Raw genomic sequence first — 22,357 nt, 5'->3', positions numbered from 1 at the left:
TAATTGATGATCACCAGGGACGAATCAGCTGCTCCGGTCATTTGATCATCCAAACAGGTCCTCTCCGAAACCGAATGACACCTATGATTCACTCTCAGAGGTGAGAAGGACTGACTGACTGTGCATTGTGATCTGCAGAGGCAAGAAGAACCCTCAGCATGGAGCCAGCATGATTTCAGCTCCTACTGTTGTTTGTAGAGGTTACGAACAGTAAGATCGCAGATGTAGATATTGCCCAGACTACTGTTGAACAGACACAAACCCTCATAGCAACCATAAACCCATATAGAGATAAACCAATCAGAGTTTTATCCCTATGATAGCAACACTAATCTCATACATTATTGTCTCTGTTCACCTGATTTAGAATTCCTCACAATCAAATGTCGACATTTGATTATCTACCAAGGGAATTCTCTTCGATTATAATCACAGCCGTATATATTCCCCCCCAAGCAGACACATCGATGGCTCTGAACGAACTTTATTTGACTCTTTGCAAACTGGAATCCATATATCCGGAGGCTGCATTCATTGTAGCTGGGGATTTTAACAAGGCTAATCTGAAAACAAGACTCACTAAATTTTATCAGCATATCGATTGCGCAACCAGGGCTGGAAAAACCTTGGATCATTGCTATTCCAACTTCCGCGACGCATATAAGGCCCTGCCCCGCTCTCCTTTCGGAAAAGCTGACCACGGCTCCATTTTGTTGATACCTGCCTACAGACAGAAACTAAAACAAGAAGCTCCCGCGCTGAGGTCTGTTCAACGCTGGTCCGACCAATCTGATTCCACACTCCAAGACTGCTTCCATCACGTGGACTGGAATATGTTCCGTATTGCGTCAGACAACAACATTGACGAATACGCTGATTCGGTGAGCCAGTTCATTAGAACTTGCGTTGAAGATGTCGTTCCCATAGCAACGATTAAAACATTCCCAAACCAGAAACCGTGGATTGATGGCAGCATTCGCGTGAAACTGAAAGCGCGAACCACTGCTTTTAATCAGGGCAAGGTGACTGGAAACATGTCCCTAGCTGTGTGTTGCCGCTTTCCATGTTGTCTGTTGTCTGTAGCTTGTGAGGTGTGGAAACACGTTGTTGCTTTTATGAATTTTGTCTTGCTGCTTTTTGTTCTATGTTGCTCTGTCTGTATGCTACGTCTTGCTTGTCCTATGTTGCTCTGTCTGTATGCTATGTCTTGCTTGTCCTATGTTGCTATGTCTTGCTTGTTCTATGTTACTATTGTCTATATTGTAATTGTTTTTAATAACCTGCCCAGGGACTGCGGTTGAAAATTAGCCGGCTGGCTAAAACCGGCACTTTTACTGAAACGTTGATTAATGTGCACTGTCCCTGTAAAAATAAAAAATAAACTCAAAAATAAACTCAAAACTCGAATACAAACAGTGTAACTATTCCCTCCGCAAGGCAATCAAACAAGCTAAGCGTCAGTATAGAGACAAAGTAGAATCTAAATTCAACGGCTCAGACACAAGGTATGTGGCAGGGTCTACAGTCAATCACGGATTACAAAAAGAAAACCAGCCCCGTCACGGACCAGGATGTCTTGCTCCCAGGCAGACTAAATAACTTTTTTGCCCGCTTTGAGGACAATACAGTGCCACTGACATGGCCCGCAACTAAAACATGCGGACTCTCCTTCACTGCAGCCGACGTGAGGAAAACATTTAAACGTGTCAACCCTCACAAGGCTGCAGGCCCAGACGGCATCCCCAGCCACGCCCTCAGAGCATGCGCAGACCAGCTGGCTGGTGTGTTTACGGACATATTCAATCAATCCCTATCCCAGTCTGTTGTTCCCACATGCTTCAAGAGGGCCACCATTGTTCCTGTTCCCAAGAAAGCTAAGGTAACTGAGCTAAACGACTACCGACTACCGCCCCGTAGCACTCACTTCCGTCTTTGAGAGACTAGTCAAGGACCATATCACCTCCACCCTACCTGACACCCTAGACCCACTCCAATTTGCCTACCGCCCAAATAGGTCCACAGACGATGCAATCTCAACCACACTGCCCTAACCCATCTGGACAAGAGGAATACCTATGTGAGAATGCTGTTCATCGACTACAGCTCTGCATTTAACGCCATAGTGCCCTCCAAGCTCGTCATCAAGCTCGAGACCCTGGGTCTCGACCCCACCCTGTGCAACTGGGTACTGGACTTCCTGACGGGCCGCCCCCAGGTGGTGAGGGTAGGCAGCAACATCTCCACCCCGCTGATCCTCAACACTGGGGCCCCACAAGGGTGCGTTCTGAGCCCTCTCCTGTACTCCCTGTTCACCCACGACTGCGTGGCCACGCACGCCTCCAACTCAATCATCAAGTTTGCGGACGACACAACAGTGGTAGGCTTGATTACCAACAACGACGAGACGGCTTACAGGGAGGAGGTGAGTGTCAGGAAAATAACCTCACACTCAACGTCAACAAAACTAAGGAGATGATTGTGGACTTCAGGAAACAGCAGAGGGAACACCCCCTATCGAACAGTAGTGGAGAGGGTAGTAAGTTTTAAGTTCCTCGGCGTACACATCACAGACAAACTGAATTGGTCCACCCACACAGACAGCATCGTGAAGAAGGCGCAGCAGCGCCTCTTCAACCTCAGGAGGCTGAAGAAATTTGTCTTGTCACCAAAAGCACTCACAAACTTCTACAGATGCACAATCGAGAGCATCCTGTCGGGCTGTATCACCGCCTGGTACGGCAACTGCTCCGCCCACAACCGTAAGGCTCTCCAGAGGGTAGTGAGGTCTGCACAACGCATCACCGGGGGCAAACTACCTGCCCTCCAGGACACCTACACCACCCGATGTCACAGGAAGGCCATAAAGATCATCAAGGACAACAACCACCCGAGCCACTGCCTGTTCACCCCGCTATCATCCAGAAGGCGAGGTCAGTACAGGTGCATCAAAGCTGGGACGAGAGACTGAAAAACAGCTTCTATCTCAAGGCCATCAGACTGTTAAACAGCCACCACTAACATTGAGTGGCTGCTACCAACACACTGACTCAACTCCAGCCACTTTAATAATGGGAATTGATGGGAAATGATGTAAAATATATCACTAACCACTTTAAACAATGCTACCTAATATAATGTTTACATACCCTACATTATTCATCTCATATGTATACGTATATACTGTACTCTATATCATCTACTGCATCCTTATGTTTACATGTACATACATGTATCACTAGCCACTTTAACTATGCCACTTTGTTTACATACTCATCTCATATGTATATACTGCTCTCAATACCATCTACTGTATCTTGCCTATGCCGCTCTGTACCATCACTCATTCATATATCTTTATGTACATATTCTTTATCCCCTTACACTTGTGTCTATAAGGTAGTAGTTTTGGAATTGTTAGCTAGATTACTTGTTGGTTATTACTGCATTGTCAGAACTAGAAGCACAAGCATTTCGCTATACTCGCATTAACATCTGCTAACCATGTGTATGTGACAAATAAAATTTGATTTGATTTGATTGCAGATGACAAGATATCTCAGCAATACCCGGGCCAATATACATGTACTGTAACATGTTCTGCACATCCCTACATGCCTACAGGGTGCGGGCCCGCATACAGGAAGTGGAAGAGGGTGAACCAACCCAGGAACGCTTCTTCCAACCTCACTTCCTCCAGGCTCCAGGGGACATGGTGGCTCATGAGGGCAGAGTCTGTAGATTAGACTGCAAGGTATGTGACATAACCATGGACTGTAAAATAACTGAATAGAGTGATTTAAGCAATGGTCATTTAATACATTTTAGATTTACTATAAAAAAACATTGTGCTAAATATCAGTCAGGATAGCATTTGAAGATAGATAGTACTGTATACATCTCACAAGAAGTGCTATTGTGTTTCTCTGTTTTCCAGGTTAGTGGCCTTCCAAACCCAGAGCTGATGTGGCTGATCAACGGGAGGCCCATCTACCCAAACTTCTACCACCGGATGCTGGTGAGGGAGAATGGAATCCATTCCCTTGTCATAGACCCTCTAAAACAGGACGACGCTGGGACATACACTTGCATTGCCAGCAACAAAGCAGGACAGAGCTCCTTCGGTCTAGAGTTAAGAGTTGTGGGTAAGAGTTCTCAGAACAAGTATTTTCATGAAACCCAAATAGTGTACATCTTGGTAACAAATTAGTATTACATTATTAATAAATATTTAGAAGCATTTATGATGACTTATTATTGAAAGTTAGTATAAAATGTAACAATTATATAATGTAGGTAATCAATGATAGGTTTTGAATAAGTGATGACAAAAACATACATTTGTTGGTATAGTGACGTATGCCATGACAATTAATAAGTATTATAGTAATTGTACATGACAGAGAATAACTTATTTTCCCATTCAGAAAAAGAGATGAAGCAGGTCCCCCAGTTTGTGGAGAAGCTCCAGAACACAGGCATCGCAGAGGGCACCCCCGTCCGACTGGAGTGCAGGGTGCTGGGCATGCCTCCACCTGTCATCTACTGGAAGAAAGACAATGACACCATTCCTCACACCAAGGCCAGAGTCAGGTTAATATTCCCGAACTAACCTCTCACCCTCCAACCAGAAAGTTGACTGCCCACTTATATTCAAACTCATGTAGACAAGAGTTAACACACAAAACCCATGCATAGAGTACATTCCAATTCAGCCAGATTGGATTAGAAAATGAATGCTTGTTATTCACCAAAAACATTTAATTAGAACACAGTTGATAAATACATTTAGTTTAGTGTGATCATTTAATTGAAGATATGTTTTTTTGATTCTAGCTTACACCAGGATGCCACTGGATATGTTTTCCTCCTGATTCAGCCAACCAGGAAAGAGGATGCTGGCTGGTACACCGTATCAGCAAAGAATGAGGCCGGAATTGTTTCATGCACAGCGAGACTAGACATCTATGGTAAATTAAACTCAATACAACTTTTAACAGCTTTCTCTTACCTGTCACAGTGTTTATTGTGATAGTTTTGAATGACTCAATAGTTGCTAATGATTGTGTTTTAAGTGTATCAAGATATCAAATGCATGGACTACAATGCCCAGAGCCATCTCTGTTCTTTGCAGCCCAGTGGCATCAACATGTTCCTCTGCCTATGACGAAGGCTCCGTGGTAAGGCAGTCGCTATGCAGCACTGACTGGCCAAGGCCTAGACATCAAGTCTGCCTTTCCCACGACGGACAACAGCCCCATCCTGTTCTCCAGCTCACCTACGGAGGCACGGCTGGAGAGCGATGAGCTGTGTAAGAAGCAGACACACTCTGCCACAGGGTTGTAAAAGTCTGTAAACTTCCCCATAATGCACAGGTTTTTCAGAAATTCTAGTTGAAAGTTTTGGAAGATTTATGGAATTTTGCCAACCTACTTCACCAGCAACCTAATCACCACTGGCCCTTTGAACCTACAAACTACTCTTCTCTGGAGTCTCGTAGGGCCGGTTTCCCAGACACAGATTCAGCCAAGTACTGAACTAAAAAGCATGCCCAAATAGAGACTCTCCATTGAAATGGTCTAATCTACTAGTCAATCTAATCTGTGGTGGCTAGTAGGATTAAGAGATGGAAGAGCAGGACTATAATCTGAGCAGTTTGTTTCATCTGGTTTATGTGATACATTTGAAGTGATACATTAAAGTTAGAATGACAAAAACGGTTCGATTTTAAACTGTCAACCTAATGCTGTTGTGTTTGCTTGTCCGCCATTCCTATTGAATTGTATCATTTGAAGCATCTGATTCACAAAAAACAGACACACTCGCCAAGTCTTAGTTCACGTGCCACCAAGTCAACTATAATCTTCCAATAGATCAGATGTATTATTTTATTTATTTTTGATTAGTTAGATTGATATGGCGGCAGATAGACTAACGGTTAGAGCGTTGAGCCAGTAGCTAAAATGTTGCTAGTTCGAATCCTCAAGCCAACAAGGTGAGATATCTGCAATGTACCCTTGAGCAAGGCACTTAACCCTAATTGCTCCAGCAACAGGGTGATAATGGCAGACCCTGGCCGTGACCCCACTCTCTGAGGGTGTCTCAGGGAGAGTTGGGATGTACAAAAAACACATTTCCAATTCACACATGCGTATTAATACACACTTGTACATGTGTTAAATAGGATAAATATAATATAACTTCTGACCCACTGGAGTTGTGATACAGTGTATTATAATTGAAATAATCTGTCTGTAAACAATTGTTGGAAAAATTACTTGTCATGCACAAAGTAGATGTCTTAACCGACTTGCCAAAACTATAGTTTGTTAACAAGAAATGTGTGGAGTGGTTGAAAAACGAGTTTTAATGCACTCAATGCATAACCTAAGTGTATGTAAACTTCCGACTTCAACTGTGTATATATAGTACCAGTCAAAACTTTGGACACCTACTCATTCAAGGGTTTTTCTTTATTTTTTACTATTTTCTAGAATAATAGTGAAGACATCCAAACTATGAAATAACACATATGAAATCATGTAGTCACCAAAAAAAGTGTTAAACAAATTCTTCAAAGTAGCCACCCTTTGCCTTGATGACATCTTTGCACACTCTTGGCATTCTCTCAACCAGCTTCATGAGATAGTCACCTGGAATGCTTTTTAATTAACAGATGGCCCTGTTAAAAGTACATTTGTGGATTTTCTTTCTTTCTAAATGCATTTGAGCCAATCAGTTGTGTTGTGACAAGGTAGGGGTGGTATACAGAAGATAGCCCTATTTGGTAAAATAGTCCATATTTTGGCAAGAACAGCTCAAATAAGCAAAGACATGAAGGTCAGTCAATCTGGAAAATGTCAAGAACATTGAAAGTTTCTTCAAGTGCAGTCAAAAAAAACATCAAGCGCTATGATGAAACTGGCTCTCATGAGGACCGCCACAGGAAAGGAAGACACAGAGTTACCTCTGCTTCAGAGGAAAAGTTCATTAGAGTTAACTGCTCTGCAGATTGCAGCCCAAGTAAATGCTTCACAGAGTTAAAGCAACAGACATATCTCCATATCAACTGTTCAGAGGAGACTGCATGAATCAGGCCCTCATAGTCGAATTGCTGCAAAGAAACCACTACTAAAGGACACCAATAAGAAGAAGAGACTTGCTTAGGCCAGGAAACACGAGCAATGGACATTAGACCAGTGGAAATCTGTCCTTTGGTCTGATGAGTCCAAATTTGAGATTTTTGGTTCCAACCACCGTGTCTTTGTGAGACAGAGTAGCGGAACTGATAATATCCGCATGTGTGGTTCCCACCATGAAGCATGGAGGAGCAAGTGTGATGGTGTGGGGGTGCTTTGCTGTTGACACTGTCTGTGATTTATTTAGAATTCAAGGCACACTTAACCAGCATGGCTACCACAGCATTCAGCAGTGTTACGCCATCCCATCTGGTTTGTGCTTAGTGGGACTATCATTTGTTTTTCAACAACAACCTCCAGGCTGTGTATGGGCCATTTGACCAAGAAGGAGAGTGCATCAGATGAACTGGCCTCCACAATTACCCGACCTCAACCTAATTGAGATAGTTTGGGATGAGTTGGACTGCAGAGTGAAGGAAAATCAGCCAACAAGTTCTCAGCATATGTGAGAACTCCTTCAAGACTGTTGGAAAAGCATTCCTCGGGATGCTGGTTGAGAGAATACCAAGAGTGTGCAAAGCTGTCATCAAGGCAAAGGGTGGCTACTTTGAAGAATCTAAAATATAATTTGATTTAACACTTTTTTAGTTATTACATGACTCCATATGTGTTATTTCATAGTTTTGATGTCTTCACTATTATTCTACAATGTAGAAAATAGTAAAAATAAAGAAAAATCATTGAATGAGTAGGTGTGTGCAAACTTATGATTGGTACAGTACTGTATATCTTTAAAATTCTATCAAGAATTGGTTCGACAATATGATTGAATTTCTCATGATATTCAGACAAAACAGAATATTTCACAAGGAATACATTATTTGTAAATGCACACCTTTGCACCGTAGTTGTGTTGGGAGAGCATATTGATAGCAGCTGGAAAAGCAAGTGAACTACTGTAAGCAAAGGGTTCAAGAGCAATGGGCAAAGTGCAACAAAAAAACACTAACAGTACAGATAGCAATAAAAACTGTACCATAGAGGCAGCTAAAAACACTTTTTTTTGTTCCTGTTTTGCATGTTATTTTGGCATTAATACGTCTGAGGAAAAAGGAAACTGCACACTGCTCTTGATAGTATCACTGATCTTTAATAAGCTTTACGTATCGGCCTCATGTGCAGTTTCCTTTTTCCTCATCTTATCCAACTCTTACCATGCACCTGCACAAAAGATAGCTCAGATGTGCGAGTGCCTTTTGAATTTTGGCATTAATACGTCTCACATATCTGTTTGCAAACAATGTAATATAAAAATAATAATAATTGAGTTAATAAATCCGAATACAAACTTGGTCTCTTTTTTGCTTTCTTGAGGAAGGTGGCTCCAAATCAAATGTTATGGGTCGCATACACATTTTTAGCAGATATTATTGCGGGTGTAGCGAAATGCTTGTAGGCAGAGTGCTTTCTGTGGTGGTGGGGCAGCCAGCGGGAAATAATGTGCATAGGGGTTGGTAATGTTCTCTAGTTGTGCTGTGATTGGCTCAGTGTTCTGTCACTCATGGTTACACTACGTCACTGCAAAATCTAAGGTTGAGCTAAAAAATTCAAGCCCCTTAGGTACTGCCATAGAGTTACTTAAGGTCATTGGCCACAGATAAAATAACATCCAATCACGTTATATCTGCAGTTGCTTTGATTGGACTGACATGTCAACATCATACTTTCAAGATCTTAGCTCGCAAGCTACTGTAGCAGTCATCATCATGAATCACGTCAACAATCTGCTGGCAAATCCTTTTCAATCCTATTCATATGAAGAGAAATTGTAAATAAAACGTATTGGTGCTCATTGGACATAAACATTTGACAAGTTGGAAATCGCAAATTTAACAATGAGTGGTTTGGGAGTCAGTGGCTAACTGCAACCATTGCAAAGCAATCACTAGCCTGCTTAAGTGTCTCTTTTTATCCCTTAAACGGATAAACATTCAACATTGGCCATGCTGTCAATCCAGCATGATTTCTGCCACACTCAAAACAACTGGAAACTCTTAACTGGGAAATCTGACTTCAGTGAGTTCAAGACAACTGAACTCGGAAAAAATTAGCTCTGACTGGGAAAATACGTTTTGAACAGTCATCCAACTTGGAATTGCAAGTTGGGAACTCTGGCCTCTTTCTAGAGCTCCGACCTGAAGATCCCTGATGTCATCATGATTTGACCTTGTTTTGTTCTGAGTTCCCAGTTGTCTTGAAGGCACCAAAATCCAGAGAATGCCAGACTTTGATGGCAAAACTTCCATGAAGGACCGACGCACCACCTTCCTGTTCAAGTGAGCACGACAAGGATAGTGCAAAAATGTATTGTAATGGTGCTGCATAAATTTTGTAATATGCCAGGGAGATAGGTATACTGTTTGTAGCTAAGAAAGTAATACTATGTGTATGTTGTGTAGTAAGCTGTTAGGTCACTTTCCCCCTCATAATTTCGCCTACTGTTCTGACTTGGTAGTTCACATGTGGCCTATATCCTGTTTTAGAGCAATGTAATCATTGAATATTGTAAGAGCTTTCATTGTCTGCTTACATGCCCCCTTTATTTATCCTACGTTTCTAACTTGGTGTACAGGGAGAACACTGTAAGAACGGCCCATGTTCTGAATTCTGTCACTGTTCTGTCACTAGTTATGACTACGTACGTCCTAGATCACTCATTAATGTCTTAATCGAAATTACGGATTGCCTCGTCGTCCCCTTATGCAATAGTTTGTCAGTAGAAACCACATTTGTTTAAATTGGTTAAAGACAATTGTGATAAATAAAAGTATACCAGTTTAATTTAAGGAACAAAATTTGACAGCTGTGCCATACAGATGGCCAAATATTTGGGAAGAGATTTTCAATGTACCGATTTCATGGCACATAGTTTATCTACTTATATAAAAAATTACGCCCGATTAAAAACTTATTGCAACCAATAGAATGTTATATATACCATCCCAGCTCTGCAGATTTTGCTGCGATGAGACAGAATCATTAGATCATTTGTTTTGGTACTGTCCATATGTAGCATGTTTTTGGTTGCAGGTTCAGGAATGGCTGAATAATTGCAACATTTACTTGGAGTATCTCTACAAATAGCACTGCTGGGTGATCTGAAAAGTCATAGCCAATTGATCAATAATATAATAATACTCTTAGCAAACATTTTTATCTTTCATTTACAATCTGTAGAAACTATGAGAATAGAACAGTTCGGGACTTTTGTGGAACATTACAGCACAATTGAAAAATAGAAACTGGATGGTGTTCAGGTATAGATGTGAGGGGTGGAGGGGAGCTGAAGGATGTGGGACTAAAAACAAAATATCATATAAATCAATAGATGTGCATGTGAAAATGTCATAGGATGCACGTGCTCCATTGATAACATTTTTGTTGGTGGCCCACTCTTTTATGGTGCAGTATGCACATAATGTAAGTGTATGCCTAGCCCTAGTCTATATTCATTGTCAAAATACATTTTATTCTAACTCAATGAGTTCATTTAATAAACAATTAATTATTTGATGTTACAGAGTGTCTTCAGAGTAGCTTGTCATTACACATTAACCAAGCCAGAGTGAAGATGGTTTGATTTTATGTATTATTTCATCTGAGTGTGTCACATCCTTTGCATTCAATTGTACTATATATGTGCCTTCAACTGCAATCAATCAACATACATGTATTAGTATATGCTAATTACATGGCCAGGGTCTATTATACTACAGGTCTTCGGGCAGAAGATCAGAGGAACTCTTGCAGTTATATTCTGATTGATTCCACCACAAGCGTTTAACAGTTGGCAATGTAACATGTTTAGTAGGAGTTTGTTGTCATGCTGAATGACTGAGTGGTTAACAGGTTGTTAAAAGTGATTTATCAGCATTACTCACACATTTTTGAATGAAAACGTACTTTTTAATTTGACCTATTTTTCCTGTAGGTTTGTAGTAACATTAGGCACGGCCAAACAAATGATCAAAAACATTTTCTCAGCACTCCCATGGCTGAAGAAAATGAATATGAGCGAAGTGCCCAATTCTAATAACTCTGTGTAATATGCTGCCTTTTTTAAAGAATGTGCAGTGTGTCTCATATATTTAATGTTAAACTGAGCAGTTTATGGCACACAAGAAGGCACCAGCTCCTCTCTCTTCCATGCCTATGTCATCGGCCCTTTTTTAAAATGATCCCACCAACAGGTGATGGTTAACAACCTTGCTAGACTGGTCTTGCCTCACTATCATGTTGCTTGAGAACCTACAGTAATAATATCCCATATCGGAGTATAGAGAGCAAGGTGCTCCCAACCAGGCACCAATGCAGCACTTCAACAACCAGTCGGAGAACCATTTCAGTGGACAGGTGAGTTGCACAGCCTGGGAAAACGTTCCTGGGTGAACCAGGGGTTCTGTGGCTCTCCTCCATACATTACTCGGGCCATCCGCACTGTCTACAACCCCCAGTCCCTCTTCCACCAAGGCTCCTTCGACAGCATCTGCAAACTTACCACAAATGAAGGAAGGGAAAGGGGGATACCTAGTCAGTTGTACAACTGAATGCATTCAACTGAAATGTGTCTTCTGCATTTAACCCAACCCCTATGAGCCTTTTCCCAACCGAGATCAAGCGGGCTGGAGACAGGTTCAGAAACAACGTGGTGGATGCTGCTCGTTTTTCAAAGGTATGATTTACATTTACATTTACATTTAAGTCATTTAGCAGACGCTCTTATCCAGAGCGACTTACAAATTGGTGCGTTCACCTTAAGACATCCAGTGGAACAGCCACTTTACAATAGTGCATCTAAATCTTTTAACGTTTTGGGGATACATGATCCCCTTTGGGATCACCCCCCATCCCCCCTGAGCTGTAATGTGGCGCAGGGAACGCAATAAATAATCCAAAAATATTTAACCTCCACAGAATCGCTTGAAAAATGGCTCAAATGAAAGATAAAGAAGTTATTTATCTACCCAGCAAGTCAGATTTCTAAAATGTTTTACGGCGAAAACATAGCACATATTTACGTCCAACCACCACTGCATACATACCTCATTAGCATAGCCAAGTAGGAAAAAATATGCAATCAACAAACGCAGGATTAAAAGAAAAATCATTTCACTAACCTTTTGAAATCTTCATCAGATGACAGTAATATAACATGTTACACAGTACATTCATTTTTTTTTCCAATAATATGCAATATATATCCATAAATCTCTGTTTACAATTATGCATCGTTCAAAAATGCTACTGCAATGTCAGGAGAAATAAAATAGCTCCGGCAGATAACGTCAGCTAACAAGGAATACACATCATAAACTTTGACTAAATATGCATGTTTTACATATGTATGGCAAGATAAACTTCTTCTAAATGCAATCGCTATGTTACAATTATTTTTAACGTTACATTTTGCGTTCACTAGGCTATAATAGGGAGGCGGCGCTCCCATTTAGCATACTGACTCCTCTATCTTGGAGTCGACAGAAACCCAAAATGAAGACATAAATATTCCCTTACCGTGGCTGTTCTTCCATCAGAAGACCTGGAAGGGTTAATACTCACCAAGTTAGCGTTCAGTTTTCAAGTCTGTGTCTTTCGGTTCTCAAACTAGCCACTTTTCGGTCGAAATGTATGCAAATTTCAAGTGGATGCGCACCAAAACGTCGAAAGTATACATTATATTTCGAGTAAACTTGTCAAACTATGTTTATAATTAAGCCTTAACATGTTATAAAGGTCTACAGCAATCGTGAGGGCGAACAGAGAAACACACGTTGTTCAATCCATCCTGAGGGAAAGAGAGAGAAATATCCCAGCTCGCATTGGTGAAACTTTTTTTTTTGTGTCACCGGGACGTTTGGGCACGCTGAACGTCTCGTGAGCGCGCGATTCTCACAGTTACACGCCTCATCGAAAGCAGGCTTCACGCTGAAGACGTAGAAACTGTTTCCATGGTTATAACTGCTTGGGAAGTGTGTATACGATGACGTTGAAGTGGTGGCAACTTTTTTCATTACAAGAGAGACTTTGGGAGAATGCATGCCCTGAGACTTCTGCTTTACATAGAGACAAAATTTAAACGGTTTTAGAAGCTTTAGAGTGTTTCCTATTCGATAATAATTTTTATATGCATATATTAGCAACTTTTGACAAAAATGTATCATGTTTTATATGGGTACCGAATTCCTCCAGAAGGGGCAGTATTCTGGGGTAGCCTTAACAGGTTTTAAGGGGGGAGGGGGTGAGAAGGATTACTTTATCCTATCCTAGGTATTCCTGAAAGAGGTGGGGTTTCAGGTGTCTCCGGAAGGTGGTGATTGACTCCGCTGTCCTGGCGTCGTGAGGGAGTTTGTTCCACCATTGGGGGGCCAGAGCAGCGAACAGTTTTGACTGGGCTGCGCGGGAACTGTACTTCCTCAGTGGTAGGGAGGCGAGCAGGCCAGAGGTGGATGAACGCAGTGCCCTTGTTTGGGTGTAGGGCCTGATCAGAGCCTGGAGGTACTGAGGTGCCGTTCCCCTCACAGCTCCGTAGGCAAGCACCATGGTCTTGTAGCGGATGCGAGCTTCAACTGGAAGCCAGTGGAGAGAGCGGAGGAGCGGGGTGACGTGAGAGAACTTGGGAAGGTTGAACACCAGACGGGCTGCGGCGTTCTGGATGAGTTGTAGGGGTTTAATGGCACAGGCAGGGAGCCCAGCCAACAGCGAGTTGCAGTAATCCAGACGGGAGATGACGAGTGCCTGGATTAGGACCTGCGCTGCTTCCTGTGTGAGGCAGGGTCGTACTCTGCGGATGTTGTAGAGCATGAACCTACAAGAACGGGCCAGCGCCTTGATGTTAGTTGAGAACGACAGGGTGTTGTCCAGGATCACGCCAAGGTTCTTAGCGCTCTGGGAGGAGGACACAATGGAGTTGTCAACCGTGATGGCGAGATCATGGAACGGGCAGTCCTTCCCCGGGAGGAAGAGCAGCTCCGTCTTGCCGAGGTTCAGCTTGAGGTGGTGATCCGTCATCCACACTGATATGTCTGCCAGACATGCAGAGATGCGATTCGCCACCTGGTCATCAGAAGGGGGAAAGGAGAAGATTAATTGTGTGTCGTCTGCATAGCAATGATAGGAGAGACCATGTGAGGTTATGACAGAGCCAAGTGACTTGGTGTATAGCGAGAATAGGATTTGGTTCAACACAGTTTGTTGTTGCATTTGCGTTTGCTTAATTTTTACTATATTACCTTGTAAGGATATCAAGTTGAAGTGATGTACAGACTAATACTGTGTTGGAAATCCCTTCCTTGTTATCTCATTTAAGGAAATGTGTAATGTCTTAAATTAGTATATCATTTAAGAATTATCTGAAATTATGGGATGATCTTCAATTATGTAGGACTACGGGTCACTACACTGACTTAGAATACATTGGACAACTGGAAACTAAATGAGAGAGGGTGCAGGCCAGGCAGCAGGCTGTTAGCCGGCCTAAACATGGCGGTGTTCGCTTAGCAATCTCACTGGAGAAAAGACCTCCTCCATTCCTGTCATTCCTGTCATTGTTGAAAGAGATAAATATCTCACATCTCAAAATAGGGCTACTTAACCACTTTTTTATTTTACACACAGAGACTGATCATGTAGATCGTATTCTTTGTTTAATTAGTTAACCTGCATTTCCCCCTAGCAGGGATTTATTTGAGGTCAAAATTGGGTGCAACTAAATTTTAGGATGGTTTTTCTAATGTTTTGTACTCTGTGTAGGTGTGCTCTACCTCTAGCCAATAGCGCTGTTGGCTAGAGCTAGAGCACACATGCCAATACCAGAGCGGGCTCACTTGCTCAATAATTTTTTTTGTGAGAAAACCAGTTGAGTTGAAAATGCTATGGAACTCATTTAACATGTATCTTTTATTCGGTACATGGAAATTTACTGCAAAATCTATTTTTATGTGCACTTTATCATGACACATCATCACATATCTGCAGCAAGTCAATCTGATGGAAACAAGTCTCTGGTTTCCATCTCTGGAAATAATCCATATAAAATGGGATGCTTGCCAGCAAAGCAACTACACAACACTAAACAATACATTAATTGCATTATACCACTGCTACACCTGGCTATCAGCGGAGCCTTGTCTGACAGTGAAACAGTTCATTCAGCCTCATTTACTGACATTTATAAAAACATAGCTGATATGGCTGTCTTGCTTAATTAAACAAATGTGGTTTCTACTGACAATTGATATGTACAAACTATGGCGTAAGTGGATGACAAGCGCATAAGAGGCAATCCATAATTAAGACTAACACAATGAGCGTATTTTCTTCTGGCTTGTCCCACCACCACAGAAAGCACTGAGCTAGGCTGAAACACCTGCATTTTGGAGCTACCTTACCTAAGAAAACAAAAAAAGAGACCATGTTTGTATGCTGCTTTATTTACTCAATGATATATATGTTTTTACATTGTTTGCAAACTGATATGTGACTGGTATTAATGCCAAAATAACATTCAAAACAGGCAAAGCCTACAAAAATATATATATAATAATTGTTACTTTTTTGTGCTAAAAATGTGGGGCTCAAAACAGGTGTGGCTCTGCCCTGAATGACGGGTCGCCACTATTTACAAAAAAAAAAAATGCGCAATAGACCACGTCTGGAATCAAACAATGAATAAGCATATGCATAATAATGGACGAATCCACTGACACAGACAGCCAATATGTTCTTCATATTTTGTTTGTCTTGCAAAGGAGCGCAACTGAAAAAGTTATTCTGGCTGATAGTGTATTTACAGTAATGGTGAAAACGTGGAGAAATGTTGGGGTAAAATTTTCCTAGAAGTCAGATTTTTGAATTTTCCATGTGGTCTATATCGAAGGGCACTTTCTTTTTATATAACAGGATTTTAAAATTCTATATTTGCGCACAATTTCTAATTAAAATATCAAAGGGATGCAAAAGGCACTCATTTCCAGGAATGACCCAATTATTCAACAGTGTCTGAAAATAGGGTAATGTGGGGTATTCTCACAGAAACAATTATTTTCCAATACTTTCTCTGGCTGCCACTACTCTTGTCCAAAAAAAACAATTCTGTCTCATCTAAAAATGTTGTCACTAACAAAATGATTCTGAGATAAGGCTATTATTTTGTAATGTAGATTAAATATATATACAATGCATTCGGGAAGTATACAGACCCCTTGAATTTTTCCAAATTTTGTTACTTTACAGCCTTATTCTAAAATGGATTAAATCATTTTTTCCCCCTCATCAATCTAGACACAATACCCCTTATTGGCGAAACAAAACCTTTTTTTTTATTCTAGCAAATGTATAATTTTTTATTTATTTTTATGAAATATATTTACATCAGTATTGAGACCCTTTACTCAGCACTTTGTTAAAGCAGCTTTGGAAGAGATTACAGCCTCGTCTTCTTGGGTATGACGCTACAAGCTTGGCACACCTGTATTTGGGGAGTTTCTCACATTCTTCTCTGCAGATCCTCTCAAGCTCTATCAGGTTGGATGGGGAGTGTCGCTGCACAGCTATTTCAGGTCTCTCCAGAGATGTTCGATCGGGTACAAGTTCGGACTCTATCCTGGCTCTATCCTCGCCCCAGTCTGAGGGCCTGAGCACTCTGTAGCAGGTTTTCATCAAGAATCCCTGTACTTTTCTCCGTTCATCTTTACCTCAATTCTGACTAATCTCCCAGTCCCTGCTGCTGAAAAACATCCCCACAGCATGATGCTGACACCACAATGCTTCACCGTAGGGATGGTGCTAGGTTTCCTCCAGATGTGAAGCTTGGCATTCAGGCCAAAGAGATACATCTTGGTTTCATCAGACTAGAGAATCTTGTTACTCAAATCAAGTCAAATCAAATTTGATTGGTCACATACACATATTTAGCAGATGTTATTGCGGGTGTAGTGAAATGCTTGTGCTCTTACCTCCAAAAGTGGAGTAGTATCTAAAAATTCACAAATCTAAAAGTAAAATAATAAAATTAAGGAATATAGAAATATTAGGACGAGCAATGTAGGAGTGGAATTGACTAAAATACAGTAGAATAGTATTAAGAAATAATGCTCGAGGGGGTGTGGTATATGGCCAATATACCATGACTAAGGCCTGTTCTTGAGCATGACGCAATGCGGAATGCCTGGACACAGCCCTTAGCCGTGGTATATTGGCCATATATCACAAACCCCCAAGGTGCCTTATTCCTATTATAAACTGATTACCAATGTAGCAGTAAGCATAAATGTTTTGTCATACCCGTGGTATACGGTCTGATATACCACGGCTGTCAGCCAATCAGCATTCAGGGCTCGTACCACCCAGTTTATATTACAGTATATACATATGAGATGGGTAAAGAGGAATGTAAACATCATGGTCTGAGAGTCTTTAGGTGCCTTTTGGCAAACTACAAGCGGGCTGTCATATGACTTTTATTGAGGAGTGGCCTCCGTCTGGCCGCTGTACCATAAAGGTATGATTGGTGGAGTGCTGCAGAGATGGTTGTCCTTCTGGAAGTTCCTCCAATATTCACAGAGGAACTCTGGAGCTCTGTCAGAGTGTATGTTCTGTACTTACAGCATTCCTATAAATTCATTTTTATCAGGTTTTACCTTTGATTGACCTTTTTTGTTGTTGACATTCGTCAATATACACTGAACAAAAATATAAACGCAACATGCAACAATTTCAAAGATTTTACTGAGTTACAGTTCATATAGGGAAATCAGTCAATTGAAATAAATTCTTTAGGCCCTAATCTATGGATTTCACATGACTGGCAATACAGATATGCATCTGTTGGTCACAGAAACATTTTTTTTTTAAAGTAGGGGCATAGATCAGAAAACCAGTCAGTATCTGCTGTGACCACCATTTGCCTCATGCAGTGCGACAGATTTCTTTCGCATAGAGTTGATCCGGCTGTTGGTTGTGTCCCACTCTGCTTCAATGGCTGTGCGAAGTTGCTCGATATTGGCTGGAATTGGAACAGGCTGTCGTACAAGTCAATCCAGAGCATCCCAAACATACTCATTGGGTGACATGTCTGGTGAGTATGCAGGCCATGGATTAACTGGAATATTTTCAGCTTCCAGAAATTGTGTACAGATCCGTGCGATATGGGGCCGTGCATTATCATGCTGAAACATGAGGTGATGTTGGCAGATGAATGGCATGACAATGGGCCTCAGGATCTCGTCACGGTATCTCTGTGCATTCAAATGGTCACAGATAAAATGCAATTGTGTTCGTTGTCCGTAGCTTATGCATGCCCATACCATAACCTCACAGCCACCATGGGGCACTCTTTTCACAACATTGACATCAGCAAACTGCTCGCACACTCAACGCCATAAGTACAGTTGAAACCGGGATTCATCCATAAAGACCACACTTCTCCAGCGTGCCAGTGGCCATTGAAGGTGAGCATTTGCCTAGTGAAGTCGGTTACGACGCCGAACTGCAGTCAGGTTAAGACCCTGGTGAGGACGACAAGCATGCAGATGAGCTTCCCTGAGGTTTCTAACAGTTTGTGTTATTCTTATTCATTCTTAATTTGTGCAAACCCACAGTTTCACCAGCTATCCAGGTGGCTGGTCTCGGACGATCCCGCAGGTGAAGAAGCCGGATGTGGAGATCCTGGGCTGGCGTGCTTACACGTGGTCTATGGTTATGTGGCTGGTTCTCTAAAACAGCGTTGGGGCAGTTTATGGTTGAGAAATTAACATAAATTCTCTGGCATGCCAATTGCATGCTCCCTCAAAACTTGAGACATCTGTGACATTGTGTTGTGTGACAAAACTGCACATTTTAGAGTGGCCTTTTATTGCCCCCAGCACAAGGTGCACCTGTGTAATGACCATGCTATATAATCAGCTTCTTGATATTCCACACCTGTCAGGTATATGGATTATCTTGGCAAAGGAGAAATGCACATTTGTGCACAACATTTGAGAGAAATAAGCTTTTTTTGTGTGCATACAGAACATTTATTTATTTACATATTCACTGTAATTTAAGCTTTAAAACAGCAGTTTTCTCCCTGCCTCATGAAAATAATAAGAATGCCGAGAGCGTGCAAAGCTGTCATCAAGGCAAAGGGGGGTTATTTGAAAAAACTAAAATATAAAATATAACACTTTTTTTTGGTTACTACATGATTCCATATGTGTTATTTCATAGTTTTAATGTCTTCACTATTATTCTACAATGTAGAATAGTACAAATAAAGAAACACCCCTGATTGAGTAGGTGTTCTAAAACTTTTGACCTGTAGTGTATATCACACTGTATATCACGCAGCTCTTCCGCACTAGATTGAATTATAGAGCCCTAAGATTACTTTTCCTTCTTGAGCTCTAACCCCATGAGGGCTAATCATAAGACTTTACAATCACTGTAAATGGACCCCTTTTTAGGTTGCACTATTATAATAATGTATAGTGTAAGCTATTATAAATGCTTAAAAAATCTTTAAATTCATTCATGAAACTTTACAACTTCCTTTTCATTTTTTCAACTCAATTTATCACTGTGTCCCAACAAAGTCTTTAAAAATATATAAATATGTTTATTTCTTTGTCAATTTCGAAATACTTAATTACTTAATAAAAACAATTCAGCTAACGTAATCTAATTTTAACCATCATGAAAGGTCCCGCAGTCCAAATCATGTTTTTCATCAAATTAGATGATATTTGGATGAAACTAAATCAAAGTAGTATTACCAAAGTTTGGAAAATGACTGTTGCTGGTATATTGATAAAGTTTGATTATAAAGTTACTGGATTCCTCCTGTGTCAACTTGGATTCAGGAGGCAAGATAATTTAGGCTTTGTGTGACATCACATATAGCCACTCATTTGAATACACCAATGGTAACGTTTTATTCTCTTACCTAATTTAAATAAGTACTGTCTTGTAACCATCATCGTAGAGGTGTATTCACAGAGGGGTGTGGTTTACATAGCTAGCTAGCTAGCTAGTCAACTGGTGCCAGAATTTGACTGTGGGGTGTCAGCAAATACAATTACATGTTCCCCTATTCATCTATGGCAAAGATACTTATACCCCTTTCATCTAAATGATTAATAATGGATTTATTTTATATAGCGCTTTTCATTATGAGAATAATTTGTCACTTTAAAAACAAAACAAAAACAAATTTTGTGATCTGGCAGTTCTTGGGAGATGGTCATCTTCAGATGATATGCAGTTCGGAAAGGTAGTATCTTGAGTGGAGGGAGAATTGATGCTCCTGTCTTTGGTGTTAGCTAGTTACTGCCTAGCTAGGTCTTCAGCCAGCATGGAACCAAATTGGGGAGGGTAGTGCATAAGAAAAGACACGCCAAACAGAAGCTGTATAAAACATGTATAGTCATTGATCATTGGTAGTCATGTGTTATGGACATGGCCTGGGAGTTAATATACACTGAGTATACAAAACATTAAGAAAACCTGCCCTTTCCATGACATAGACTGACCAGGTGAAAGCTATGATTGCTTATTAAATCCACTTCAATCAGTGTAGATGAAGGGGAGGAGACAAGTCAAAGAAGGATTTTTAAGCCTTGAGACATGGGATTGTGTATGTGTGCCATTCAGAGGCACACATACACAATCTGGTGCGCCTGACACCTACAACCATACCCTGTTCAAGTGCCTTTGAACAGGGTATGGTAGTAGGTGCCAGGCGCACCAGTTTGTGTCAAGAACTGTAACGCTGCTGGGTTTTTCGCGCTCAACAGTTTCCTGTGTGTATCAAGATTGGGCCAACCCCCAAAGGACATCTAGCCAACTTAACAACTGTGGGAAGCATTGCAGTCAACATGGGCATCCCTGTGAAACACTTCCAACACCTTGTAGAGTTCATGCCTCGAATTGAGTCTGTTCTGAGGTCAAAGGGGGGGGTTGTGGGGGGGGTGCAACTTAATATTAGGAAGGTGTTCCTAATGTTTGGTATAGTCTGTATTGTTTTTTTTAGGTGTACCCAAACATGTAATTTCACAGATCATGCGTTGTTAGCTATGATATCTGATATCAGTATACCTGTTTGGGTAGGTTACTCTCTCCACTCACATAAAGAGAACAATATGTCACTCACACTTGAGGGATACACAGTAAGGTTTATTCAAATGTATTAAATTCAAATTATTGGTATTATTATTTCTAATGTTTAACAAACCAATTTTATGGTTATGATATTAGTGCAATTTCCAGATTTTAGTTACTCGTAACATTGATTGCATCAGTAGTGGACATGCAGGCACAGACTGATGCATGGGCATGCAAGCACACGTTCTCTTTCACCTCCTCTGGTCCAGACACCCATGGAGGACCTAGCTACTACCTGAATGTGGTTGTACTGATGGTCATCACCTTGTTAGCTAACAGCCTTATCATGTCTGGTAGACTGTTGTACCTATCTGGAGGGCTACCTGGCCATGGCCCACGCTGTCGCTCAGAGTTCCCTGGTACAAGTGTCGTCTGGATAATCAGTCTGGTCTGGGTGGGGGTGATGGGATTGTACTTTTTATCTTCTTACCAAACAACTTTTTTGGTCGGTTCCTACTGGCTATTATGATCATGTGCTTCTGCAGCGTGACTGTTCTGACAGCTCTGATTCGTCCAGGGTTGGGGGCGGGACAGGGAGCGGAGGGACCAATCAAAGATGAGGGCATTCAGAATCATCATGGTCATCCTGGCAGTGCTGGTGGTCAGTATTGGTCGTGTCTATTGAATGAAGTGCTTTGTACAATGAGATGTACATAGCTCGCTCAGTCACCTATGTCAGTGTCTGAATCCCAAATCACCCCTCTTTCCTCCCATTTGCACAAATGTCCCAAAGCTGAGGGAGTGAAAATTATCAAGAGTGAAGGGCTAATTAGACCCTCAGATAGCAACTTTGACCAAGCCAGCAAGGCTGCAGGCTTCAGAGCAGAGCAAAGTGCTATTCCAAGACGCACTGCAATATGTTTGGAGTTTGCGCAATTCCATACAAAATAATTGGGAGACGTTCCTAATTATATGCATCTGTTTGTCTAATTTTGAGACTTGGCACATGTAACAGATCAAACACCTCCCAAATGAAATGTTTAACTGTTACTGAGGTTTGTGTCTTGTAAAACGACAAGGGG

General features: G+C 41.3%; 1 protein-coding gene across 1 annotated transcript in view; it reads left to right on the top strand.

Annotated features, from left to right (window-relative positions):
* Positions 1 to 8,489, top strand: part of LOC115113396 (myopalladin-like) — a 51,657-nt gene extending 43,168 nt beyond the window's left edge. Inside the window, 6 exon segments of the mRNA XM_029640980.2 lie at positions 18 to 100; positions 3,622 to 3,751; positions 3,935 to 4,142; positions 4,425 to 4,590; positions 4,834 to 4,967; positions 5,132 to 8,489. Of these exon segments, the coding sequence (XP_029496840.2) occupies positions 18 to 100; positions 3,622 to 3,751; positions 3,935 to 4,142; positions 4,425 to 4,590; positions 4,834 to 4,967; positions 5,132 to 5,343 (933 nt within the window). The 3' untranslated portion in view covers positions 5,344 to 8,489.
* The last annotated feature ends 13,868 nt before the right edge of the window (positions 8,490 to 22,357 follow it).

Source organism: Oncorhynchus nerka, linkage group LG28 (genome assembly GCF_034236695.1).
Source record: "Oncorhynchus nerka isolate Pitt River linkage group LG28, Oner_Uvic_2.0, whole genome shotgun sequence".
Lineage (NCBI taxonomy): Eukaryota > Metazoa > Chordata > Actinopteri > Salmoniformes > Salmonidae > Oncorhynchus > Oncorhynchus nerka.
This window is presented reverse-complemented; position numbering and strand designations above follow the sequence as displayed.